Genomic DNA, 25,187 nt, shown 5'->3' on the forward strand with positions numbered 1-25,187 from the left:
GTAAAATAGAAACTGAGCTTATAAGCGAGAAATGATTTATGGTATATGTGAACGGTTGGACTGACTGGTTCGGGTCAGAGGCACGTGTAGGGATGTTGGTAAGTAGGGACGGTGGTAGAATCCCGCCTGTGATTCCCGCCTACAGTGCACACATAGGGATGGTGGTAAGCAGGGACGGTGGTAGAATCCCGCCTGTGATTCCTGCCTACGGTGCACGCGTAGGTACGGTGGTGAGCAGGGATGGTGGTAGAGTCTCACCTGTGATTCCCGCCTACAGTGCTCTGACAGTCTGGTTTTTGGGCCATTATCGAGGATAATGACGAGGTTATGTTTAAAGGATATGTTTTGGGCCAAAATGGATTTTTGGCGTGCGTGGAAAAAAAAAGTGATTTTATGGGATATGTGCATTTGCATTCTTTCATGCATATTGTTTAAGTTTTAATATGTTTTTATCTTGTGGTGTTTGGATCTTTACTTACCTGCGGCACCATTTTTGGTATCGTAGAATTTGGTACAGAGTTCGAGGAGGAGGAGGCTGAACCCGAGAATGCGGCTCCGCCGGAGTTTTGATTTGGAAGTTACGCCTTGTAGTTTGGTTTGAAACAATATTTGTATCTCGTAATATTTTATTATGTATGTTTTGAACGGTTTTGTATTAAACAATAAAAATTCTGGTACTCAGTTTATGACTTTGCTATCCGCTGCGTGTTTTTTCGTGCACATTTGTTACTTACGCACACACTTAGCACTTGGCGATAGGGTGGTGACTCGTGATGTCACCATCCAGACGTCTCGATTTTCCCGTGTCCGTACGTGGGGATTTGGGGGCGTCACAAGTGTAGTGTTGTGAAGGGAGTACACGTGGAGTATACTCCATGTAGTGCGGCGATGCACTGTGTGGCGTGTGTCATAGTGATACATGGCGTAGTATGGATGGAAAAGAGTTCACGTGAAGTGCCGTGATACATCGGGTGGCATGTCACAAAGGTTGGGATATTGTAGTTGAGGAGTGTAGAGCCTATTGTGTGGCGTCAAGAACTATGGAACATTGTCCTGAAGTAGTTGTGATGTGACCTTATCATAGTGACGGGCATCACAATGTAGTTTGGGAGTAGTCTTGAGCTACGTGACACGATAGAGAAGTAGGAAGGTCCTGGTGACTGGGTTGGAATAGAAGTTGGCATTGGAGTATGGAACTTGCTTATACAAGCGAGCGTTCAATGGACTATAAGTTGATCTTAGGTGATAAAGGGTAAAGTACATGTGTATCTGGTGAGACACATGTACTAGACGGATTTACCATATATAATGGGTAATATGTCCTAAGCATGATTGCATGATATTTAAACTTCAGAGTTGGTTTAAATTCATGTGGCATGCATGGATGAGAATGAGGATTTAGAATGAGTTAGGATGCATAGAGGTGGTAACGGGTATGTTGTCTAGAATTGGGATGCATGACTTAGTCTGTCTAAGTCCTGCATCAGAAGGTGGTCAATAGGAAAGTAAGACGAATGTTTTAGTGTCTTAACCCTATGGTAAATCATGGAGGTTCACTTTAAAGGATAAGACCTCGAAGTAGAACGTTAAATTTGGAAAAGGTGATCTAAGTGGGTCTTAGAAAGTGAACCTTTTCAACTTGGAAGACAGAGGTAGTGACTATAAATGGACCCCGAAGGTTTTAGCATAGTGAATGACACGTAAGAACATAGGAATAGACGAAGAGTGTTTCAAGTGAAGTGTAATTCTATTTTAGTTTACTTGCTTATGCATTAGATAGAGAATTATGCTAAGGTTATATGCATGCATGTAAGTTGCCATCTGACACGCACATGAATGGACTGCATAAAATAAGTATGGCGTGGAGTCCAGGTAAGTATTATGTTCATACTCTTCTAGAGTTTTCTAAATAAATAAAAATGAAAATGAAAATGAAAAGCTTTTCTTTTACGATGATTTACGAAATGACACGAAACACATTTTACGAAAGAACGCTAAGTATAAGTTGTCAAGCATAAGTGTGTAACGGCCCTTCTTGGCAGCCCGTTTTTATGCACCCAAAGTATTAAGTGTATGCATGTGAATGGATGATTATACGTAGTAAGTATCAGATGTATTTTCATGAAAGAAAATGCGAGGCTTATGCCTTATGCTTTAAAGGACGCGAAGAAATAGTTTTAAATGTCTCCATGAATTGATGTTTTAAATGATGACATGAAAGATGATGTTTAAGCTCATGCTTTTAAATGACTTTTATAAATGAACGAACTAAAGGATTGAAATGAAATAAAGGACTGAATGCTCTAATATATGAAAATACGTAATGGCCACATGAAAAAACGAATAAAGGTACCAAATGATTGGACTGGGCAGATTACAATGCTGGGTAAGTAATATTGGTAGTGCACCCAGTGTTGCACCCTAACGAAATGGATTCCTAACACAGGACCATAGGTGGAATCAAGGTCCAAAAGACTGCTAACCCTCACACATGGGGTGTAACAGTGTGCAATGGCCAATGAAAGTGATAAAAAAAGAATGTATGCATGTTAAGAAAGAATGTATGTATGCTAAGACTCTATAAGAAATGAAGGTAGCGAGGCGCGTGGAACTATTTTATGAAAAGAAAATCATTTTTAAAGAAAAATCCTACCTCGCAATGTTTTAAAATGAAATGAATGGCTATGTATGATATGTATAGAGTGATGAATGCATGACTGAAAACCTATGTTGTTATATTTTAACTATATGAAGTAATGCTTACGAGTCATCAACTCATTTTAGTTTTTATGTGTGTCCTCCCAACGACAAAATGAGCATGATGCATCATGATGGACACGGCCCAAGGGGAAGAGCACAGAAGCCTAGGCATACTATTTTGTATGAGAGACTTTAATTTTAACATTTAATATTTTTCGCTGTAACCTATTAAATTATGAAACACGTTTTATTTATAAATATGGAGTCTTTTGTATCTTTGCATGGAAGAAAAAGAAATTTCAAAATGAACGATAATTCCCGTCTCTTTTCATAAAATCATTTTCTAAAGAACCTACCACATGAACATGCATTACATTCTTGAAACTCTAGTGGTTGAAACTCAACCAATCAATTATTCAACATGGAGCAACGATCCCACTCAAAGAGAGATAAAAAAAAATATATGAAATTTTTTCAAGGAATTTTCTCACCAAAATATGAACTGAAAATTGCTCTAGAAAATATCTAGATCTGAATTTCTACAGATCCTAACCAATAGGATCTTGTAAATAAACAATTGGAAGCAGGTTTAGTTTCCGTAAGATGCTTCTGACAGATTGAATCTGTCGTGAAGTAGTCTCCTGACGGAATGCTAACACCTGTGATAAAAAAAATAGATTTTAGTTCAACATCTTCTCTTGATAAGTGTAGATTTCTTGGGACTCAATTTTCACACTTATAAATTATCTAAACAACCCCTAATACCTCCTAGATAAATTTAATATTATTATAGATAAAGTCAACAAATAATTTACATTCATCCAAAATTATAAACTTAATGATAGAATAAACTCTATCATTTTAGTCACATGATCCTATCTAAACTTATCAAATTAATCACCCAGTCCTAGCCAAACTCTTAAATCTACATGTACAATTAGAATCATATTGGAATTATTATAAAACACAAAAATTTCTCCCTCCTAATCAATATGAGACTCTATACACCACCTATTATCATTGAGTATAGGATATCACAACATATACGTGTGAACTAATTATAATAAATCTTTGGCTCTCTATGCCTTTGCATTAACAACTCGTTCAGCTCTTTTACCGTCTACATAAGATTTATAGACTGGAAATTGTTCAAGTTCCAACAAACCCAACATAAGATAAACATCGGCCACAAAGTTATGATCTAGAAATCCATTTCCGAAGGGCCCGAGAAAAAGTCTTGGGAAAAAAGTCATATGTACGGGCTAAGATATCAATTCAGTGAGGTCTCAACGTGACGTTGGTCTACCACATTCAAATTTCACTTTAGATTTGTATTGATATTCGTCAAGTTGTTGTCATCTGAAGCCCACATTTTTTTTTTCCTCAAGTCCACTTGTTCCATTATTGCAGTATAAACTTGTTTGATACCATAGAAGCTTAGAGGTACGAAGAACCACTAGCATGTATGGTGGCTTTCCGGGTCTCACTCCGAGGAATAATGGGTAAGATGAATCAAAAGCCACCAATTGTCCTATGGAGAAAATGCTCACCACAAATTGTTAAAGAGAAGAAGAGTTCCTCACCTTTTGCCCAAGAAGCCGACACCTGTTACACACGGATTCACCAAAAGCCTAGATTCTCTAGTCATTTAAAGAAGTGCAATATTACATACAATCATGGAATGTGTAAGTATCGTGTGATCATTTTAAAAAAGAGTACGATCCACTATTAAAAAATTAATTTTTTTTCATATGAATCTCAAATTTATTCACTTTTTTCAAAATGTACAATGCATTTATGCATTCACGACTACAACTATTATTTTTCTTTATAGAATAAACTACCTAATCATAAGGAACTCATTTATACATAAAGAGAGCCCTTTAAAAATGATTAGTCTTCAATGAGTTGTTCAAGATTTTTATATTATCGAATTGGTGTAAAACACTTACACAACATAATTTGATTTGAAAGAAAAATTTTAAAATTTAAATTTAATAAATAAAACTTTACTATTTTAAGTGATGTAGATGGTGTGTATTCTATAAATTGATTTAAGAATATAATTTTTCTTTATTCAATTACTATTTGCTACATTTCATGTACATTTGTTTAGCTGTTGTGTCTTAAGCCCATTTGAGATTTTCGATTCAGCAACAATATAAGGCGAGGAACTTGGTATTGCATGGGTTTGATTCTTTGGAATATTGAACCCAAGAGCATTTTTAATGGTTGTTTTATCTTATTTTTTGAAATATATTATCAAAATTCATTTTTTTATTTTATTTTACATGCTGAATTTACAAAGCTCATCTATTTTTTTTTCTGTATATTATTTAAATATTATATTTTTAATATTTCATATTCATTTTAAATATTTCCTCTAACTACTAACATTTGTAGTGTTTTTTTTTTTATATACAATGTCATATTTATTTTAGATTAATCCAAATTTATACACCAAACCAAAATTTAAATTGATTCAAAACATACTAAAAAAACATTAAAAAAAGAGATTATAGTATGGTTTAACACTAGGTCATGCTATTAACAATTACTTGGTTAAATTATATTTTGCAGACAATTCACCAATGTGTACAATTGATACAAATTTAAATATGAAAAATATTAATAATTAAAAAAAATTTACGTATCACTCTAGCTGAAATAGCATAAGCAATCAGTGTTTTCAAAGATAATACACATACCTTACACATTTCAATTAGTAGCACTGTTTTAACAAAGAAAGACCGGTCTACATTCGTAAGTATCACCATTTTTCTGTTATCAGTCAACCCTTTCAGTTCAACACACTATATATGTCTTCAATGAGTGAGCTTTCGCAATAATAATTTAAAAAATAATTCTACTTATCATCTCTATACTACTAACCACACATAAATTTTTATTTTTTTATTCTTTTCCTTCGGCAAGTATATGATGTAGGGATGATAAATAGAAGAATTCAATTAATTTCATAGAAAAAAAAAATTAAAACATGTGTGATGTTTGATAGAGGATGATGTATAGCAAAGTCCTAATTTAAATAGTTCATAAGAAGGTTAAACCAAAATCTACCATGTGTCCAGTAGATGAAAATGTCGTGTGGTCAACAACTGTACAAAGTAAGTTAACTAGAGGAAAAATTTCTTTATGTGGATTTTTTTTTCATTGCCTGACTGCCCTATTTAGGGAAAGGATGCTCAGCAATGTGCAAGGAGAGGTCGGTTTGCAAGAATCACAGTTCTGAGAAGGGTGGTAGGTAGGTTATGTTGAAAGTGAAGGCTCAAATGACTCTAAGACGCTTCATTATCTTGTTTCATTTTCAAAGAACCATTTTGATGCTTGGGTTACTGACTTGGCTTTGAATTGTCGTTGGTGTTTAACTGTTGTTTATGGCCACTCGATGATGTATGCTAAAAGGGTATTTGGTAGTTGATTAAATCTATTTCGGGCCCTCCAATTTTTCTGTGGATTTGTTTTGGGGATTTTAATGAGGTGGTGTCTAACTCTGAAAAAATGGGTGGTAGAATGCATATTGAAGGGCAAATGAGGGACTTTAGGGATGTTATTGATTCATGTCATTTTCAGAATTTACACACGGTTGGAGATTTTTTCATATGGTCTAATATGCGAGAAGGGGAGGCTTGATAGATTTTTGGCCAATCCTAAGTGGATATTTTTATACCCTTGTACAAAGGTAAACGATTTTCCTCTTAGTCACTCGGATTTGTTTACTACTTGATACTTGTGGGGTAGAATCGACAATATGGAGAAAAAGGAAGATGTTTTGTTTTAAGGCTATGTGAATTGGAGCTAAGGGGTGTGAGGATGTTATTTGCAAATCTTGGGATGCTCGACCCCATGACAATGTAATGGATAACTTGCAGCAATCTCTCTTGCAGTGTAGGAAAGAGTTACAGATCCGGAAGTATCAGCAGTTAGATCATCTTTATCATCGATTAAGAGCAAAACAAATTGAGTTGGAAAGATTGTAGCATGGCCTAGGTGTTATTATGGCAACGAGAATTATTAGACAGGATATAAATGTGTTATTGGAGACGGAGGAATTGATGTGGAAATAAAGATCAAGGGCATTATGGTTACACCTAGAGGATAAAAATTCAAAGCTCTTTAATCATAAGGCATCCCAAAGGCGACGAAGAAGCTCCATTGTAAAGCTTAAGGATGATGAGAGGTTATGGAGAGAAAATGAAGACCTAGAAAATATAGTAGTTTCTCATTTTTCATATTTATTTAATACTTCTAACTCTATGGATATGGATGCAGTTCTTGATACTTTACAGCCAAAGGTGACCCCTCAAATGAACGAGATTCTTTTACAATTTTTTGTTGAGGAAGAGGTGAAGGAAGCTTTGTTCCAAATACAACTTACGAAGGCACCAGGACTTGATGATATGTCTCATATTTTCTACCAAAGATATCGGCATATTGTTGGAGAGTTGGTGGTGAAAATGGTGTTAGCTAATCTGAATCATGGGTTTATTCCAGCAGAAGTTAATAAGACCTACATTGTACTCATCCCAAAGAAGCAAAAATCTAAGGAAAAAAATTCAAGACTTCAGACCTATTAGTTTGTGTAACCTGATTTATAAGATAATGACTAAGATGATTGCTAATAGGTTGAAACTTATTTTGGATAATGTTATATTCCATATACAAAGTGCTTTTGTACCAGGAAGACTTATTATGGATAATATCTTATTAGCATATGAAACAATCCATTATATCATAAGAAGAAGAAGGGGAAAAAATTGGGTAATGTCTATTAAATTGGATATGAGTAAAACTTATGATAGGGTGGAATGAAAGTTTCTACTTTTTGGAAAGGGTGACGATTCGGTTGGGGTTTGATAATAAGTTGGTCTCTTTGATAGTTTCCTTCTTATCTTCAGTGTCTTATCAAATTCTTCTTAATAGGGTGCCTACATCTTCTATTTTGCCTTCTCGGGATTTAAGATAAGGTAATTTGTTATCGCCATACTTGTTTGAGTTATGTGTTGAAGGCCTGTCCTCTCTTATTTAAGAAGTTGAGAAAAGGAGTGATAAGGGGTGTAAAAATCTATAATAGTACTCCGATGTTAACTAATTTGTTTTTTATTGATGACTATTTGCTATTTTATAGAGCAAGTATGGTTAAAAATTCTATTTTGAAAGATTTACTTAATTTATATACAATTGCATTTGGTCAGCAAATAAACTTGGAAAAAACGGAGTTATTATTAAGTAAAAATGTAGGGGTGGAGGATGAGATAACTATTAAGGCACTTTGAATGTTCAGGCTATTCAACACGATGCAAGTATTTGGGATTATCATTGTTTGTTGGTCGATCTCGTTATGCTATTTTTTAGGATATAAAAACCAAAGTATGGGAATAAGTTACAAGGATGGAAAGAGAAGCTTCTCTCACAAGCTAGTCAGAAAATTTTAATTAAGGTTGTAGTACCAGCTTTACCTTCTTACTCTATGAGTTGCTTTAAGTTACTAAAATTTTTTTGTAAAGATTTGAAAACTATGTTTACCAGATTTTGGTGTGGGCAACATGGTGAGAAAGATCGTATTCAATGGGTTAGTTGGAAACATGTGTGAGTCAAGGATGGTTAGTGGAATAGAATTTTGAAACTTGGAGATGTTTAATTTGTCATTACTTGCACAACAAGGATGGCAATTAATGCAAAATTTTGATTCTCTATTGTGTAAGGTTTTTAAAGCCAAGTATTTTTCGAAAACAACTTTTCTAAATTCTCAACTTGGCAACAACCATTCTTGGGCTTGGAGGAGTACTTTTGCAACAAAAGAAATCATTCTTTAGGGTTGTATATGTCATGTAGGCACTGGGGAAAACATTAAATTATGGGAAGACAGGTGGGTACAAGCAAACTTGAAGCCTTTTAGTGGGCACTCTTCTCACTGTTTATCTTCAGATGCCATAGTTGATATGGTAAATGTTTCTTGTTCTAGATCTTGGAATGAAGAGTTAATTCGTAGTGTCTTTCTAGCTTATGTAGCATGCCAGATTTTACAAATTCTATTGCATTACTGTGCAATTGATTAGCTTGTATGGGAAGGAAACAAATCATGTATGTACTCCGTTAATCTGGCTATCATTTTGTTATGGAAAATGGTATATAGAAGAGATCTTGTGGGGACTTCTCATTCTTATTTTCATATGGATTTGTAGAAGTTGTAGAACTTGTCTCTCCCCAATAAAGTTAAAAGTTTTGTATGGAGGCCTATACTAATAGTTTGCCTACTAAGGTTAATTTGCTGAAAATGGGTGTAGTGGAAGATGGAGTGTGTGATTTTTGCTATATGTAGTTTGAGGATATCACTCATGTATTGTGTTTGTGTCCTAATGTTTTTGAAATGTGGAGATCTAGATACCAAGTAATTTTTTCATTTTTTAGTGCTGGTCATTAGTTTTAAATGGTAGTATGGAAGATTAAAGAAACTGATTTGTCTTTGATTTCACAGTTTTTTACAATCTGATGGGATGTGTGAAGATATCAAAATATGTGTTTATTTGATAAAACTAACAATTCAATAAGAGAAATTGTGAATAAGTGTTGTGAGTATGTAAACAGTTTTAATGCTATCAAAGCATCTTCTCATATTGTGAAAATGGAGGAAGTGTTTAAGTGGATACCACCTCCTCTTGGGAAAGTGAAACTGAATTTTGATGGTGCCTTGTTTAGCCATAAAGGTAAGATTGGGGTGGGAATTATACTTAGGAATCACATGGGACACGTACTTTATGCCTTAAGCCAAAAGGAAGATGGTGTTTTTGAAATGGATGAAATTGAATTTTGGCAATCTTAAGAGGCTTGCAAATGGTTTTTGGTATAAGCTTCTATAGTATTATTATAGAAGGGGATTCCTAGATAGTTGTTGAAGATATTAAAAAAGGGAATGCCTCTTTATCTTCACACAAGCCTATTGTTTTGGAAATAGTTTGATTACTACACTTGTTCTTAGTTTTTGAAATCTCACATGTGGGAAGACAAGGTAATGAAGTTGTGCATATATTGGCAAGATTTGTTCCGAAGATTGATTAAATTGCACATCATCACCATTAAAATTTAAATTTTATAAATTAAATTATATTATATAAATGATGTGTAGTATAAATATTTTCAAATAGCCCTATTCTTTATTTATTAAATTGCATCACAGAGTACAAAAAATGCCCATTTGCATTCGATGCTCCTAATATTATTGAATTTGCACATCATCACTGTCTTTCGAACAATTAAATTTGATATAAACTTAAGGGGTATCCAAATTATCTTATCTCATCTCATATAATTATTATAATTTTCATAAATTTTCATATAAAATATAATAAACAATTTAATCTTTTTAAATTTTAAAATAAAATTAATATTAAAAAATTATATTATAATAATATTTTATTTAATTTTTAATAAAATATCCTATCTATCTTATATGAACTGTATAATCACATGATATTAAATTTTTTATAGAATTTTTTAAAATTTCCTATATAAATAAAAAAATTAAAAAAAATAATATAATATTAACAGAAAATAATTACTGAATTACATAATAAGAATATAATGTATAGAATTATTCCACCGAGAAGATGCAAATCGAAACCAATTGATAATCAGCGAACTTTCTAGATAGGGAGTGGCCAGAACTGACTTTTAAAGGGTATTACTGTCATATTGATTCCATGAACCTGGACCACCGGCATTCTAATAATTCAACTTAGCCGGAAAAAGAGAAACCACACGTGTCGTGTAGCGTAGGTGTTTTCATCCAGACTGGTAGCTGAATCGGACGGAGGGGACAACTTCGTACGAAAATTGGACTAGAAATTGACAATTAAGTAGGGCTTTGTAAAAGTCGCGAGAAATCTCACCAAACTACCGCCGAGGTTCAGTTGAAGGTAGAGAATTTTAAAAGAGTTATATATTACATATAAATAAAATTATATATTAATTTATGTATTCATATTAATTTATTTATATTTAAAATTTAAATTAATATTATTTTTAATAAAATCTACTTTTAATTAATTACATCAAATTAGTATATAATTATTTTTGTAATTATATTTTTTATTTTAAAATAGAATTTTAAAATAGAAATTTTAAATTTTAAGATAAAATATTAAAATATTATTTTTATATTTTAAAATTTAAAAAATTTAATTATTTATTATATTTTATATAAAAATTTAAAAAATTTATAATGATAATATCAAAATTTTAAATTTGAGATGAGAATTTTTAACTCTTTTTGAAATAATCGCACTCAAAAGTGTTTGATTTTTTTAATAGTTAGAAGAGCAATGGGTAAAAAGCTTATAATATTTTAATAATTAAAAATATTTTAAAAAAATCCATTAACATTTATTCGTATATTTAAATTATGAGTGGCTTTAACGTCACAAGTGGGAGCTCCGCTAATATATTTTATGTGTTTATTTTTTATTTTTTTAATAGATATATCTTAAATATTTTTAAAAAATAAAAAGAATTTACAAACATTGACATTGTTTGGTTACTTTCGTATCCACGATGGTACTGTCATTTCTCAGAATTAAATTAAAAAACCTATTCAAGTGAAGCAAACGACATTGACACGTGCATCCCGAATCCAGCGAGTACTAGCTTTTTCCCTACGCTAGCGTGTACAGATTTGCTAATCCGCGTCGCCCTGTCTCTATAAAAATTGCCCAGAAGCTCGGACACACAGGCATGAAAACAACATTACGAAGTTCTCTCGCCCTCTCCGTTCTGCACCAAATCTGTCCACTTTTTCTCCAAACAGATCAAATCCCAGATATTTTCTCTATTGCTCTAAAAGCACAACCAAAACCCTAGCATTTTCTTTTCTCATCGACCTAAAATTGGCGATAGGGTTTTGGAAATCCGTATAATCTTTCGAAACTATAAGGGGGAGAGAGAGAAAACTGTATGAGCTGGTTTGGGAAGCCGGGTTTCTTATTGAATTATTCGAATTCTTCTTCGAATTCCAATCATTTTATAACGTGTCTCTTAATTTTTATTCTTCATTACTCGCCTCAATTGCCTCCTTCCCTCTTTAATTTCGAGAAAAAACGTCTGGATCCTTTATCCTCTATTATTAGCATTAATAATCGTCAGAGTAACAGATTAAATTATTGTCTTATTGCCGATCGCCGATTGTCTTTGCGAAATGAAGTCTGTAGGCACCAAGAATAATCCCCAATTGCGCAGAGGTTTGCTTTTGTAATTTTTACAGTTTCGTGACCGTACGACTCCCTCGCTCTCTCGACTTTTTGTTGTTTGTTTTTATTTTTAATATGAATTTGTTGTTACCTGTAAGAAAAAAAATCAAAGGGAGAAAATCCTATTATTACTGTGATGATCGCTACATTTGCTAGGGAGTATGTCTTAACTTTTTTATTTTTTTTTTATTTTTAACTTTATTTTTGATGTTGCCGAGTTATGCTGTTCTCTAGCTTCTGAAATTATTAATCACTCATTATATTACGAACTATTAGCTTAGGTGCTCTTTGGACTTTGAAAATACATAAAGGGAAAATAAACATTAAATTAAGGAAAAAGTTAGGTTAATTTTTTGAAAAAAAATGCTGTTTGGACAAATGAAAAAGGAAAATTATTTAATTGTGTTGATTGTGGCAAGGAAACTTCGATGTGTTTTCAATTGGTATTAGTTGTTTTGGATGGCTTCATTAATCTGAATTCGTTCATTTTCTTTGTAGGTCTTTGCTCAAATGTCGAGAGGAAGCCATCTGTCATTGTCATTGGCGGCGGTATGGCTGGAATTGCAGCTGCGCGTGCTCTTCATGATGCCTCATTTCAGGTATTCTGAGTATAACGTCTAAAGTGCTATTGTGCATGATAACCATTGTTTCGTGATGCCTCTTCGATGTTTAATTGGGTTTGATCGGCTCTTAACCAACTCCGTGACCAAAAGCAGCCAGATTTTTGAAATCATGGATGTTGAGGAAAAAGCTACTTTTGGGTTCGCCCTACTTTATAGAAAAATGATATGTATGGGGCTGACCCAAATTTATTTGAAATTAGGACATTGTTGGGTTTAGTTAGAGCTAAGAATCTTCAGTCATAGTTCGTGTACTGTATTTGGTGGGCAATATGGTTTAAGCAAACTGCTAGGTGATCTACTGCCAAAAGGCACTTATAATATGCAATTATATGCCAGCGTGGAGCTGATATTTACTTGCTGGTAATCTAGCATTCCCCCTAGTTAAGTTGGTCTCTCTTTAAATTTGGAGAAGTCCAACGTAGTTAAGCTTAGTCCACTTTGTCTATGCATGCTAAATAAGTAGCTAATACTGATATTATTGTTCAAGAAAATGTTCTAGTTTCTTGCAGTCTGGTTGGATGGATGAGTGTGTGTGTGAGAGAGTATCATTGTACTTTGGTGTGGCAAGATATATATTTTTCTCCACTGTGATGGATGCATCCATGTTGCTATTAATTATACTTTGATGTGACAAGATGCATCCTTTTATTGTTTGCTTGATTTTTTTGTGTGTGTGTCCAGGTTGTCTTGTTGGAATCACGGGATAGGATTGGCGGTCGTGTTTATACAGACTACTCCTTTGGTTTTCCAGTTGACTTGGGTGCATCATGGTAAAAGTTTTGTAAAAATGTCTCTTATTTGATATTTGAGAGTGCTCATATATTAATGTCAAAACATGACATGTTAGCGTGATTTCTCAGGTTGCATGGAGTGTGCAAAGAGAATCCCTTGGCACCATTGATTGGGAGATTAGGACTACCCTTATACCGTACTAGTGGGGACAACTCTGTGCTGTATGATCATGATTTGGAGAGGTTAGTATTTATTTTGCTGATTTTGATGTGCAAATTATTATTATTTTTCTTATTATTTATTTTTTTCTGATAGATGTGCAAATATTTGAATTCTTCTAGGCCATTTGGATTGAGAAACACTCTCAACCCTTCTCATATCATTATTACAACTTTCCTAAATGCTCACACAAAATATAATAAACAATTCAATTTTTTCAAATCCCAAAATATTAAAAAATAATATTTTAAACTTTCATCTAAAATAAAAAATTCTCATTTCATTATCCAAACAACCTCTAAACGGGGTTTACTTCCTAGAGGTGGGTTTAAAGGGCCTCGCATTGCTCAGATTCCATATTATAACAAAATATATTCTTTCTACCAACTTGGATGAATTCCTGCTATTTAAAATCCCTAACTTCATCATTTCAGCTTGTTTGTAAGGTATAAACTACCCATTTAGAGTAGTGACTGGATCTCCTTATTGCTGAAGCAAATAAAGACCATTCCCTATGTTCTAATGCATACCTGCTTTCAGTCCTGTTATTTTTTATATATATATATATATATATATATATCTATATATTGTAATTTTTGAGTTATTTTTTAGCATTGCTACTTGGAAATGTCAACCATTTCTCTTTACCTATTAGAATATATGTCAAGCAAAAATAATTCAGTTGCCTTAATTTTGAATAAGGCAGGGTTCTCGTGCATTTTAAAAATTTTCTGCGATATTTGTTTCTTATATATTTTTGGCGTATTTATTTGCTTGTTATATGGTGTATTGCTATGTAAATGTAAGTCCATCTTTCAAACTGCTGCCACCAATAAACATGAAATGCAACGAAATACAAAGGATACATTTGAATGTGTTGTATGTGGTTGCGGATAGCTATGTTTTTTGGGAGAATAAGTAATAGCAGATACCTGTTATGTGGCTTGCCTTCGGTGAAGTGGGTATACAATATCTCGTGGATTCCCTTTGTGTGAATTTAGGGAGTGTGGTTCTTGTGCAGGTGGTTGTAAATTATTTAAATCTTTGGCAATCATAGCATAAATAATGGTTGAAAGGACAAAATCATGGAACGAAGCTTCATGAGCGTTAGTTGATTATGTTATCAATTCACTCCTTCAGAATGTCTTCTTGTATGGATTGCATCTGTAACATAGCATAAATAATGGTTAAAGGGACAAAATCATGGATCGAAGCTTCATGAGCTTTAGTTGATTATGTTATTAATTCACTCCTTCAGAATGTCTTCTTGTATAGATTGCATCTGTAACATATATTGACTTTTAGTTTTGCGACATGTCCTTCTGTGTAGCTGGATTTCCTATACTGAGCTCACTTGTTTTTATGAGTATTATTTAATGGGTAATTTTTTTGGTTTTATATATTATATGTTCTCTGCAGCTATGCACTCTTTGATATGGAAGGGAATCAAGTTCCTCAGGAATTAGTCACTAAAGTTGGTGAAGCATTTGAGGGTATTTTAAAGGAGGCAAGTGATATTTTATTTTTCATTATTCAATTTTAGTTTTTTAGTATTATCGACATATGATATTTATAATTCAAATGTCATCCATCCAATTCATGTCTGGTGCTTCTAATATTTATTGTCTCACTATGGACATTCATTGACTTGATATTTTCATTCTTGAATGTAGACGGATAAAATAAGAGAGGAATCAAGCGAAGACATGTCCATATTCCGTGCTTTCTCAATTGTTTTTGAAAGGAAGCCAGAATTGAGGTTTCATGAACATGCTTGCATGATACAATTCGTAGTTTTATTTTTGCATTAATTGATAGTCAAGAACTGGTTTACCTAAATTTTCCCTTGCATGCAACAGGTTGGAGGGGCTTGCTTATAATGTTCTTCAGTGGTATTTATGTAGAATGGAAGGCTGGTTTGCTGCGGATGCTGAGACCATCTCACTAAAATGTTGGGATCAGGCAAGTTTCTGTATGCCAGAAATTTATATGTTGTGCTTGAAGTCTATACATAGCATTATGGGGAATTTTACCATTTTCAAGATGAATGGCGAAACAAGAAGTCTATGGTGGCAGACGTTAGAATATTTTATTTTATTTTTGATCAGTAAACGATAGTATTAATAATAATAGGCATAGCCCAAGTACACAAGAAGGTATAAAAGCGGTAAAACCTATCTAGGTGGCTATAGTAGTCACCAGAAACTCGTGTACATTTAGGCCATTAAAGTCTATAGCTAGAGACCATAGAAATAAAGTGCTGAACAAATAGATACAAAGCTCCTCAGTTGTCCTCTCCTTATCTTCAAATGTTCGTTCATTTCGCTCTTGCCAAATGCACCACATAATGCAGATAGGTACCATCTTCACATAGCTTTGACATGTAAATCTCCTCCCGGCATCACCCAACTGGCTAATAGTTCAAGTACTGACTTTGGCATCACCCAATTTAACCCTACTCGACGGAATACTTCACACCACAAGGCTCTCGCTGTCTCACAATGTAGCAGGAGATGGTTCACTGACTCACCATCTTTCTTACACATACGACACTAATCAGTAATGATTACCCGCCTCTTCCGCAAATTATCGGTAGTCAGAATCTTGCCCAGAGCTGCTGTCCAAACGAAGAAAAGTGTTTTGGGTGGCGCTTTATTCCTCCACAATCTTTTCAATGGAAACGAAACATTCGGTATAGCTGTAAGGGCCTTGTAATAAGAGCAAACCGAGAAAATACCCTTACCCGTATGTTTCCACCACAGTTTGTCTTCATGCAATCCGTTCGGCCTCATAGAGTACACTCGGTTGAAAAAATCAGTGAAACTGTTTACTTCCCAATCATGTGCTGCTCTACAAAAAGTGATGTTCCAGTGAACTTGATCCCCCGAGCGAACCAACAGGTCCGCGACCGAAGCTTCTTGATCGCAGGCCACTAAATATACACATGGAAAAGTGTTCTTCAGTGCCTCTTCCCCACACCAAATGTCCCTCCAAAAACTTACACGTGTGCCCTCCCCCACCAAAAGTTTAGTATTATTGGCAAACATCCTCCACCCTCTTCTTATTTGCTTCCAAATCCCCACTCCATACGATCCATTCCCCTCTCTAGTACACCATCCCCCCAAAGGTTGCCATATTTACTATGAACTACTACTTTCCATAATGCTTCCGGCTCCATATTATATCTCCAAAACCATTTCCCTAGGAGAGCCCGATTGAAAATTCTCAGATCCCCAACCCTCCTGAAGAAATTGGTTTGCAAACCGTATCCCAGTTGATTAGATGAAACTTGAATTCATCCCCCAAACCACTCCAAAGAAAATCACGGTACAATTTTTGAATCCGTGCTGCCACAGAAGCTGGAATTGTAAAGAGAGAGAAAATAAGTGGGTAAGTTAGAAAGAGTACTCTTTATCAGGGTCACTTGACCTTCCTTCGACAAGTACAGTCTCTCCCATCCAGTCAATCTTCTCTCTATTTTCTCAATAACTGTATCCCAGATAGCTATGGCTCTTGAAGCCGCCCCCAAAGGTAAACCCAGATAAGTCATAGGAAGAGCGGTGACCTTACATCCCAATGTGTTAGCCAACTGTCGAGATCTACTAACATTCTCAATTGGAACTAATTCTGATTTATCAAAATTTACTCTCAAACCTGATGCTGCTTCAAAGCATAACAGTAGCGCTTTCAGAGTCCTAAGTTGTTCTTGTTCAGCCTCACAGAAAATCAACGTGTCATCAGCAAAAAGTAAATGAGATATCGAGATAAGGCCCCTATTCAGATCACCCACGGAAAAACCAACCAGCAAACCATTGTTAACTAGAGACATTATCATCCGACTTAGGGCCTCCATTATGATAACAAAGAGAAGAGGGGACAATGGATCCCCTTGTCTTAAACCTCTCGAGCTGTTAAAGAAGCCTTCTAGACTGCCATTAATCAGAATTGAAAATCTTGCTGTTGAGATGCACCATCTGATCCATCTACACCATTTTTTCCCAAAACCACACCTCCTCAAGAGATATATAAGAAAATCCCAATTTACATGGTCATATGCCTTTTTCATGTCTAATTTACAAATAATCCCTGCCATACCGGATTTTAATCTACTATCCAAACATTCATTGGCTATTAATACCGAGTCCAGAATCTGACGACCCCTAACAAAGGCATTTTATGGCTTTGAGATTATCTTACCAATGGCCTCCCCCAACCTGTTTGCTAGAACCTTTGAAATAATTTCATAGACCCCGTTAATGAGGCTAACGGGCCTAAAATCCTTCACTTCTATAGCCTCGGTCTTCTTTGGAATTAATGCAATAAAAGTCGTGTTCAAACTTTTCTGAAATTTCCCTGACGAGAATAGTTCCTGGTAAACATTCAGCAAATCCTCTTTTATCACCTCCCAACAAGTGTGGAAGAACCCCATCGAAAAACCGTCTGGTCCTGGTGCTTTGTCTTTCCCCATACGTCTGATCACTTCATATATCTCCTCTTCCTCGAATGCTCTTTCCAATCTTGCCGCAATCTGTGGCTCAATGGAATCAAATACAGGTCCATCCGCTTTTGGCCTCCATCCCTCTCTTTCTTTAAATAGTTGTTCGAAAAAATTCAGCACATGTTCCTGTATCACAGGGGCCTCCGTACACTCTCTACCATTGATACTCAGCATCTCAATGGTATTATTCCTCCTATGCGAATTTGCCACTCAGAATATTTTATTTTGATAAGTAAAAGCAGACGCTAGAATATAGATTTGCATTATGATAATTTCTTTGTTGGGAACTTGAAAATGAGCTAAATACTTTTTTATTTTTATTTTTATAATTAATAAGAATTTTATTAACAAGAATAGGTACCGCCCAAGTACACAGAATGTATAAAGGAAATACCTACTACACTCTAGAAACTAATACACAGAATGTATAAAGGAAATACCTACTACACTCTAGAAACTAAGACAGAAACAGATTTGGTATATTATCTTCATTCTTTAAAAAGATCTTAGCCTACAAACTCAAAGTAGAAAAGAAAAAATTTCGAAGATCTTAAAAAGAACGCTGTCTTCAAAACATTTTCCATTCATTTCCAGCCATAAACACCACATTAAACACAAATGAATCATTCTGTGTCTGGCAGCAACACATTTACTTGCCTTGAAACCACATTAACAAACAAGAAGATCCAGAACTTCCTTAGGCATCACTCAATATAAACCTGTCCAATCAATACCTTCATTCCATAAAGACTTTGCCACCTCACAATGTAGAAAAAAAGATGATTAACAGATTTACCATTCTTCTTGCACGTGACACACTAATCAGCTATACACAAACCACGTTTTCTAAGGTTATCCATGGTCAATACTTTCCGTAGGGCAACGAACAAACTGAAGAATGCCACCTTAGTAGGTACCTTCACCCTCCAAATGCTTTTCCAGGGGAATACACAGCCAGAATGACAATTAAGCACCTTATAAAAAGAACTAATTGAAAACCCGAGATTTCCAGCATGATCCCACAATAGCCTATCCTCTCTTCCTTGCATCATTTTTGAATTATAAATTCTTCCCAAAAAGTCTGAAACAACATTCACTTCCCAGTCATTTGCATCTCTAATAAAGTCATCATTCCATAGAATATTATTATCCATACATTGAAGATAATCTGCTACAACATTTTGATCCCTTGCAATCCTATAAAGAGATGGAAAATCCGATTTAAGATCTGATTCCCCACACCAAATGTCATGCCAAAAGAGAATCATCTTCCTTTCCCCCACCTTAAATTTAGTATGTTTAGAAAACTAACCCCAACCTTTCTAATAAACTTCCATAAACTCACCTCATATGCTTCTCTAACTCCATTAGAACACCAATACCCCACCCACTCTCATATTTAACAACCGCAACATTCTTCCATAAAGCATCTCTCTCTTCATGATATCTCCAAAGCCATTTTCCAAGGAGTGCTTTATTAAACAACCTCAAATTTCTCACCCTCAATCCTATACAAGAAACCGGTTAACAAACCTTGTTCCAACTAATCAAATGAAACTGTTTTTCCTCTCCTATTCCTCCCCCATGAGAAATTATGATAATTTTTCTCATTTCTTCTAGCAACGCTGGCTGGCAAGAAAATACATGGAAAGATTAGTCAACGTACTCTTTATCAAAGTAATTCTTCCCCCTTTAGACAAATATAACTTTTTCCATCCAGCCAACTTTCTCTCAATCTTTTAATCGCCTCCTCCCATATCAAAACAGATTTGTGAGGAGCCCCTAAGGGAAGACCAAGATACTTCAGCAGCAGTGAAGCAATCTTACACTCCAAAATATTACCTACGGCACCCGCATATACAATTTCAGACTCGTTTAGGTTAATCCTGAGACCTGAAACAGCTTCAAAATATAACAATGCTCTCAAAGATCGAATATGTTCTTGGTTGGGCTCACTGAAAATCAAAGTGTCATCGGCAAAAAGAAGATGAGAGATAAGTTCATGCTCCTCATTGCCCACCTCAAACCCGACAAGTACCTTTCATCGCTGCTTCCAACATTTTACTCAATGCAACCATGACAAGGACAAAAAGAAAAGGAGATAGCGGATCTCCTTGTCTCAAACCACGTGAACTATTTAAAAACTCAACCGGATTGCCATTCACCAAAACGGAAAATCTCAACATCGAAATACAATGTTTGATTCACATACACCACTTCTCTCCAAAACCATATCTCCCAAGCAAATACAATAGAAAATCCCAACTAACATGGTCATACGCTTTTTCCATGTACAATTTCATAAAAGTATGAAATTCATGAAAAACCTTCATAATATCATCCCGCACAATATCCCAATAAGATTGAAAGAAAGCCATTGAGAAACCATCCTGACCTAGAGTTTTATCCCTTGCCATTCCTCTAATCAAATCAAGAACTTCATCCTCTTCAAAAGCTTTGGTCTCCATGAGTATTCTTCACTAAACAACTTCACGTAGGAATTGACCATGTGATCCTTAATGACCTCTTGATCTGAAATGATGTTTTCACCATGAAGAACCTCAATAGCACAACTTATTAAAAAAAAAAAAAGAACCTCAATAGCATTATTTCTTCGATGAAAGTTTGCCATACAGTGGAAAAATTTCGTGCACTTGTCACCTTCCTTCAGCCAAAGGACCTGGGATTTCTGTTTCCAAGAGATTTTCTCCATTAAAGTGATCTTCTCTAAATCATCTACCACCACTTTTTCTCTCCAATTCCTCACCAGATTTGTCTCCCAGCAGCTCCCTTTCCTCCAAACTCTGCAACTGTTGCATCAAAAGTTTCCTTTTATTTTCCGTGTTCCCAAACTCCTCAACATTCCACTTCTTCAAATCTGTTTTTAATGCTTTAAGTTTACCAGACAGTTTAAAGCTCGGAGTACGAGAAAAACCACATTTTCAAATTTAAAATACCTTAGTCCTCTAAAAGTGCCCCCACTCTCCAACATTCTCGGTAACCTTTTCTGCCTCAAATCAGGAAAACAAACCTCCCAAGAAGCTGAAACTGGAAATCTATCAAGCCTAGACCATACCCTTCCATTGGACCACATAAAATCCCCATCAACCATCGGAAGAGCGATCAAACCAGGCTCAAAAATTAGATCTGAGAAAGCATTCATGGCATGAGAGAAATAATTATCCCCCACTTGCTCGCTAGGGAACCAGGTAATGTTAAAATCCCCTCTAAAACACCAAGGAACCTCCCAACAGCAGTAAGCACCCGTCATTTCATCCCTTAAAATACTCCTTTATTATCCACGTTAGGACCATAAATCACCACAAAGCTCATTCAAAACTATCATCCACATTTTTGAATCGGCAAGCAACCATAAACTCTCCCACATAATGATCTACCATCTCCACTAACTTCCTATCCCACATAATAATAATACCACCCGAAGCCCCTTCCGAAACTAATTCAATCCATCCCACATCGACAGCTCCATAACCTGTTCACAATGGTTTGATTAACCCACTTCAGTCTTTCTTGGCCTGTTAAGATTTCGTAGCATGTATTTTTCTGCATCCAATCTTTCTTGGTTCCCAGTTGGCTAACTGGCACGGCAGTATTTAGTTGATTGTTGGGCTACTTGTAGCCCCATATAGACTTAGAAAACATTTAGGGCATGCTTGGGTAATGAGATGATATGAGAATTATGTGAATATTAATTAAATGGTTTGTGAATGGTTTTGAAATGATTTGAGTTAAGATGTTTTATTGGGTTTTGGGAAAAGAGAGAAAATGTTAATTAAGAATATTATAGAGACCTATCAAAAAAAAATTAGAGAGTTAAAATATTGTTTGACTCTAATTTTCTAATATTATTTTTGTTTTGAAATTTGAAAAAGTTGTATTAATTTTTGCTAGAAGAGGCCACTTCCTATTGTAGCGAGAAATATTCCTTTCCTTTTGTCGAGTAAATGCATATCAGGGTTGGGTTATAGTTCTTAAAGATAAAAAATTGATTAAAAAGAACAGGACATATGCAGCAATTACAACATAAGCAAAACTTGAAAATAAACGTAGTAGTATTGGAAAATTCCTTCCTGTTAAAACTATTAGTCTCTCCGAAGGTTTTGCTAGAAACCTGTTTCTTTCTAATAATACTGTTTGAACATATTGTTTTGTGTTCTCCTCCTCTTGTTTTTTTTCCCTTTTGGATGGTGGGGTTGTTGATCTATATTGTTGCTAAGCTAAGCATTGACTGCGTGCTGCCTTTATATTATTCTTATGACAGGAAGAACTGCTCCCTGGTGGTCATGGGCTTATGGTAAGGGGCTACATCCCAGTTATAAACACTCTTGCAAAAGGTCTAGACATCCATTTGGGCCACAGGTTTGAATTAAGTATTTGCAATGCTTTTCTTTTGCTCAGCCCATGTATTCTATAAGAGCTTTAATTCTTGTCCCTCCTCAGGGTTACATGTTCTGTAATGGGCTATTAATTCTTGTCACTGCCCGCAGGGTTACAAAGATTGTAAGGCGTTATAATGGAGTGAAGGTAACAGTAGAAAATGGGAGAACATTTGTTGCAGATGCTGCTATTGTTGCTGTACCTCTTGGTGTGCTGAAAGCAAAAAGCATAAGCTTTGAGCCAAAGCTCCCAGAGTGGAAGGAAATGGCCATTGCTGACCTTGGAGTAGGGATTGAGAATAAAATACTGTTGCACTTTGAAAAGGTGTTCTGGCCAAATGTGGAGTTCTTAGGAGTTGTTGCAGAGACATCTTATGGTTGCAGCTACTTTCTAAATCTTCACAAGGCTACTGGTCGCTCTGTCCTTGTTTATATGCCTGCCGGGCAGCTAGCCAAAGACATTGAGAAAATGTCTGATGAAGCTGCTGCTAATTTTGCTCACATGCAACTCAAAAGGATCCTTCCAAATGCTTCTGCCCCGGTAAGACTTCTGCTTTATGCTGTTTATTTATTTATTTTTGAAAAATTTCCAAGTTGATTTACTTTTAAGGCCTTTGACAGAGGTAATATCTGAGTTCCATTTTACCCGGAAGTTCTTGAATATGGTTCTTGTCTGAATTATGCAGATTCAGTATCTTGTTTCTCGTTGGGGCACAGATGTTAACTCACTTGGCTCCTATAGCTATGATACAGTAGGCAAATCCCATGATCTGTATGAGAGGCTAAGGATCCCAGTGGATAACTTATTCTTTGCGGGGGAGGCAACAAGCTCGAACTTCCCAGGTTCGGTGCACGGTGCTTTCTCAACTGGACTGATGGCTGCTGAAGACTGTAGGATGCGGGTCTTGGAACGATATGGGGAGTTGGATTTGTTCCAGCCGGTCATGGGTGAGGAGGGCTCAGTGTCAGTCCCACTATTGATCTCCCGGATGTAACTCTTAGGCTGCCTCCATTTAGGTCTTATAATGAAATAGGAGATATGTAATAGTCGGATCTGGGTAACGATGCATTATTGCCATTTTGGTTGGCCCACTGGGAAATGATGCTAAGGAAAAGGTACCTTTTTTCCCATGGATTTATCAATTAAATATTGGTTAATAATGCCTATGTCTTCTTCTGTATTACGTGGGATATACTTACTGGTAGTAGTCATCAATATTGGGGCTCCTAAAAATGAATCTGGTTTTCAGAAAATTATGTTATTAGGAGGCGGTAGATGGTTTATTTGTAGGAGCTTCTGCTTTGTTGGTGGGAAGGACGCTATAATTTGCTATATGAAGTTGTAATAAATAAAGGTTCTCCTCTCTCTCTCTCTCTCTCTCTCTCTCTCTCTCGATGCGCATGTTTTTTCGCTCTACTACCAATTTGCAAGGATCGATGGCAAAGCCCTTGATAACGTCGAATCGGTATTTGAAAAAGCCCTGAGAGCCACCCACCCCCTTCCTTCTCCCAAAACCACAAACATAGACGGCTGAAGTTGTTAAAATTGGACTGTAATATTAAAACAGTTGCCATGTACAAGTAAATTTACGTATAATATTGCTGTATTTATATTTAAAATTTAAATTGGCATAATTTTATGATTTTCTAACCAATCACGTTAGATAGGTGTGTGTATTGGTGTATAGAATTGCTTACAATCAGATTTTTTCATATTAATATGTATTTTTTCATATTTGTTTGGTAAAAAGGATGAAAAAAAAAAAAAAAAAAAACTGTTAAAAACAAAGTATAGAAGGCAATGCAATTCTCTCCTAAGAGCATTAGTATTGGTCTAGTCTAAGTTAAATTTTGGCAAATAGCTAAGTTGCTTAAAAATCTCTTATATCATACTCAACAAATGTAAAGTAAATTTAGTCTTTTTTTTTTTTTTTTTTTTTTTTTTTTTTTTTTTTTTTTTTTTTCATTTCATTGGTCAAATTTTACCAGCTCGAATGGCTGGCCAAATAATTGTCCTTCATAAAAAATTTTAATTTTGTTTATAATAATGAATCATGTCACAACAATTGATTGATTTTGCTTCTAATAAATAGGTCACTACCTTTCAAAGTGGTCTTATGTACTGGTTATTTTTCCAAAATGTGGTCCATTAATTAGCCTTTTTTAAAATAAAAGAACAAAACAAAATAAAAAATAAATATTCTTGGAGCTCTTGTAAGTGGATCTTCTATATCAAATTAATGTATAATTTTTTAATAATGAATAAATATTCAAATTACAATTAGAATTAAAATGTCAAAGTCAATATTTTAATAGAATAATGATAGATTTGGAGAGTTTGTTATTTGGTATTGTTGAAAAGTGGTTGGCTAAATTTATAAAAGTGAATTTCTTAATAAAATTTTGGCTAAGTCATTACTAATGCTTTAATGCAGTACAAATTTTGATTGAATCAAATCATGAACAGAACGATTAAATAACGAATAAAATCTCATCTTGGACCAAGGAATAGGGAAAAATGCAATTGCAAATGAGTCCATCAATACCTCATCTTGGACCAAGTCATGAGTTTCATACTAGTAGAGTGACTCTCTATGATGTCAGGGTGGAACATTTTTGTATTGGTTCAATTGATAACATGGATAGAGAGTCTCCAGGTTGATCATGTTTGGTGTCCTTGTGTGTGTATTGACTAGGTAGAGTGATTTTCTCAGTCAATTCTGGATTTGGTGAATGAGCTCATACGTTGACTGGGTAG

The 25,187-nt window shown here is 35.0% G+C and overlaps 1 protein-coding gene across 1 annotated transcript; it reads left to right on the forward strand.

The window, feature by feature from the left end:
- The first annotated feature begins 11,430 nt into the window (after positions 1 to 11,430).
- Positions 11,431 to 23,793, forward strand: LOC122304197 (polyamine oxidase 2-like). Its single transcript, XM_043116305.1, has 10 exons — positions 11,431 to 11,951; positions 12,459 to 12,559; positions 13,265 to 13,353; positions 13,444 to 13,557; positions 14,954 to 15,041; positions 15,208 to 15,293; positions 15,394 to 15,496; positions 22,315 to 22,412; positions 22,541 to 22,970; positions 23,116 to 23,793. The coding sequence occupies exons 1-10, from the start codon at positions 11,909 to 11,911 to the stop codon at positions 23,422 to 23,424; spliced, it is 1,461 nt and encodes a 486-aa protein (XP_042972239.1). The 5' UTR covers positions 11,431 to 11,908; the 3' UTR covers positions 23,425 to 23,793.
- The last annotated feature ends 1,394 nt before the right edge of the window (positions 23,794 to 25,187 follow it).

This window comes from Carya illinoinensis, chromosome 3 (genome assembly GCF_018687715.1).
Source record: "Carya illinoinensis cultivar Pawnee chromosome 3, C.illinoinensisPawnee_v1, whole genome shotgun sequence".
Classification (NCBI taxonomy): Eukaryota; Viridiplantae; Streptophyta; class Magnoliopsida; order Fagales; family Juglandaceae; genus Carya; species Carya illinoinensis.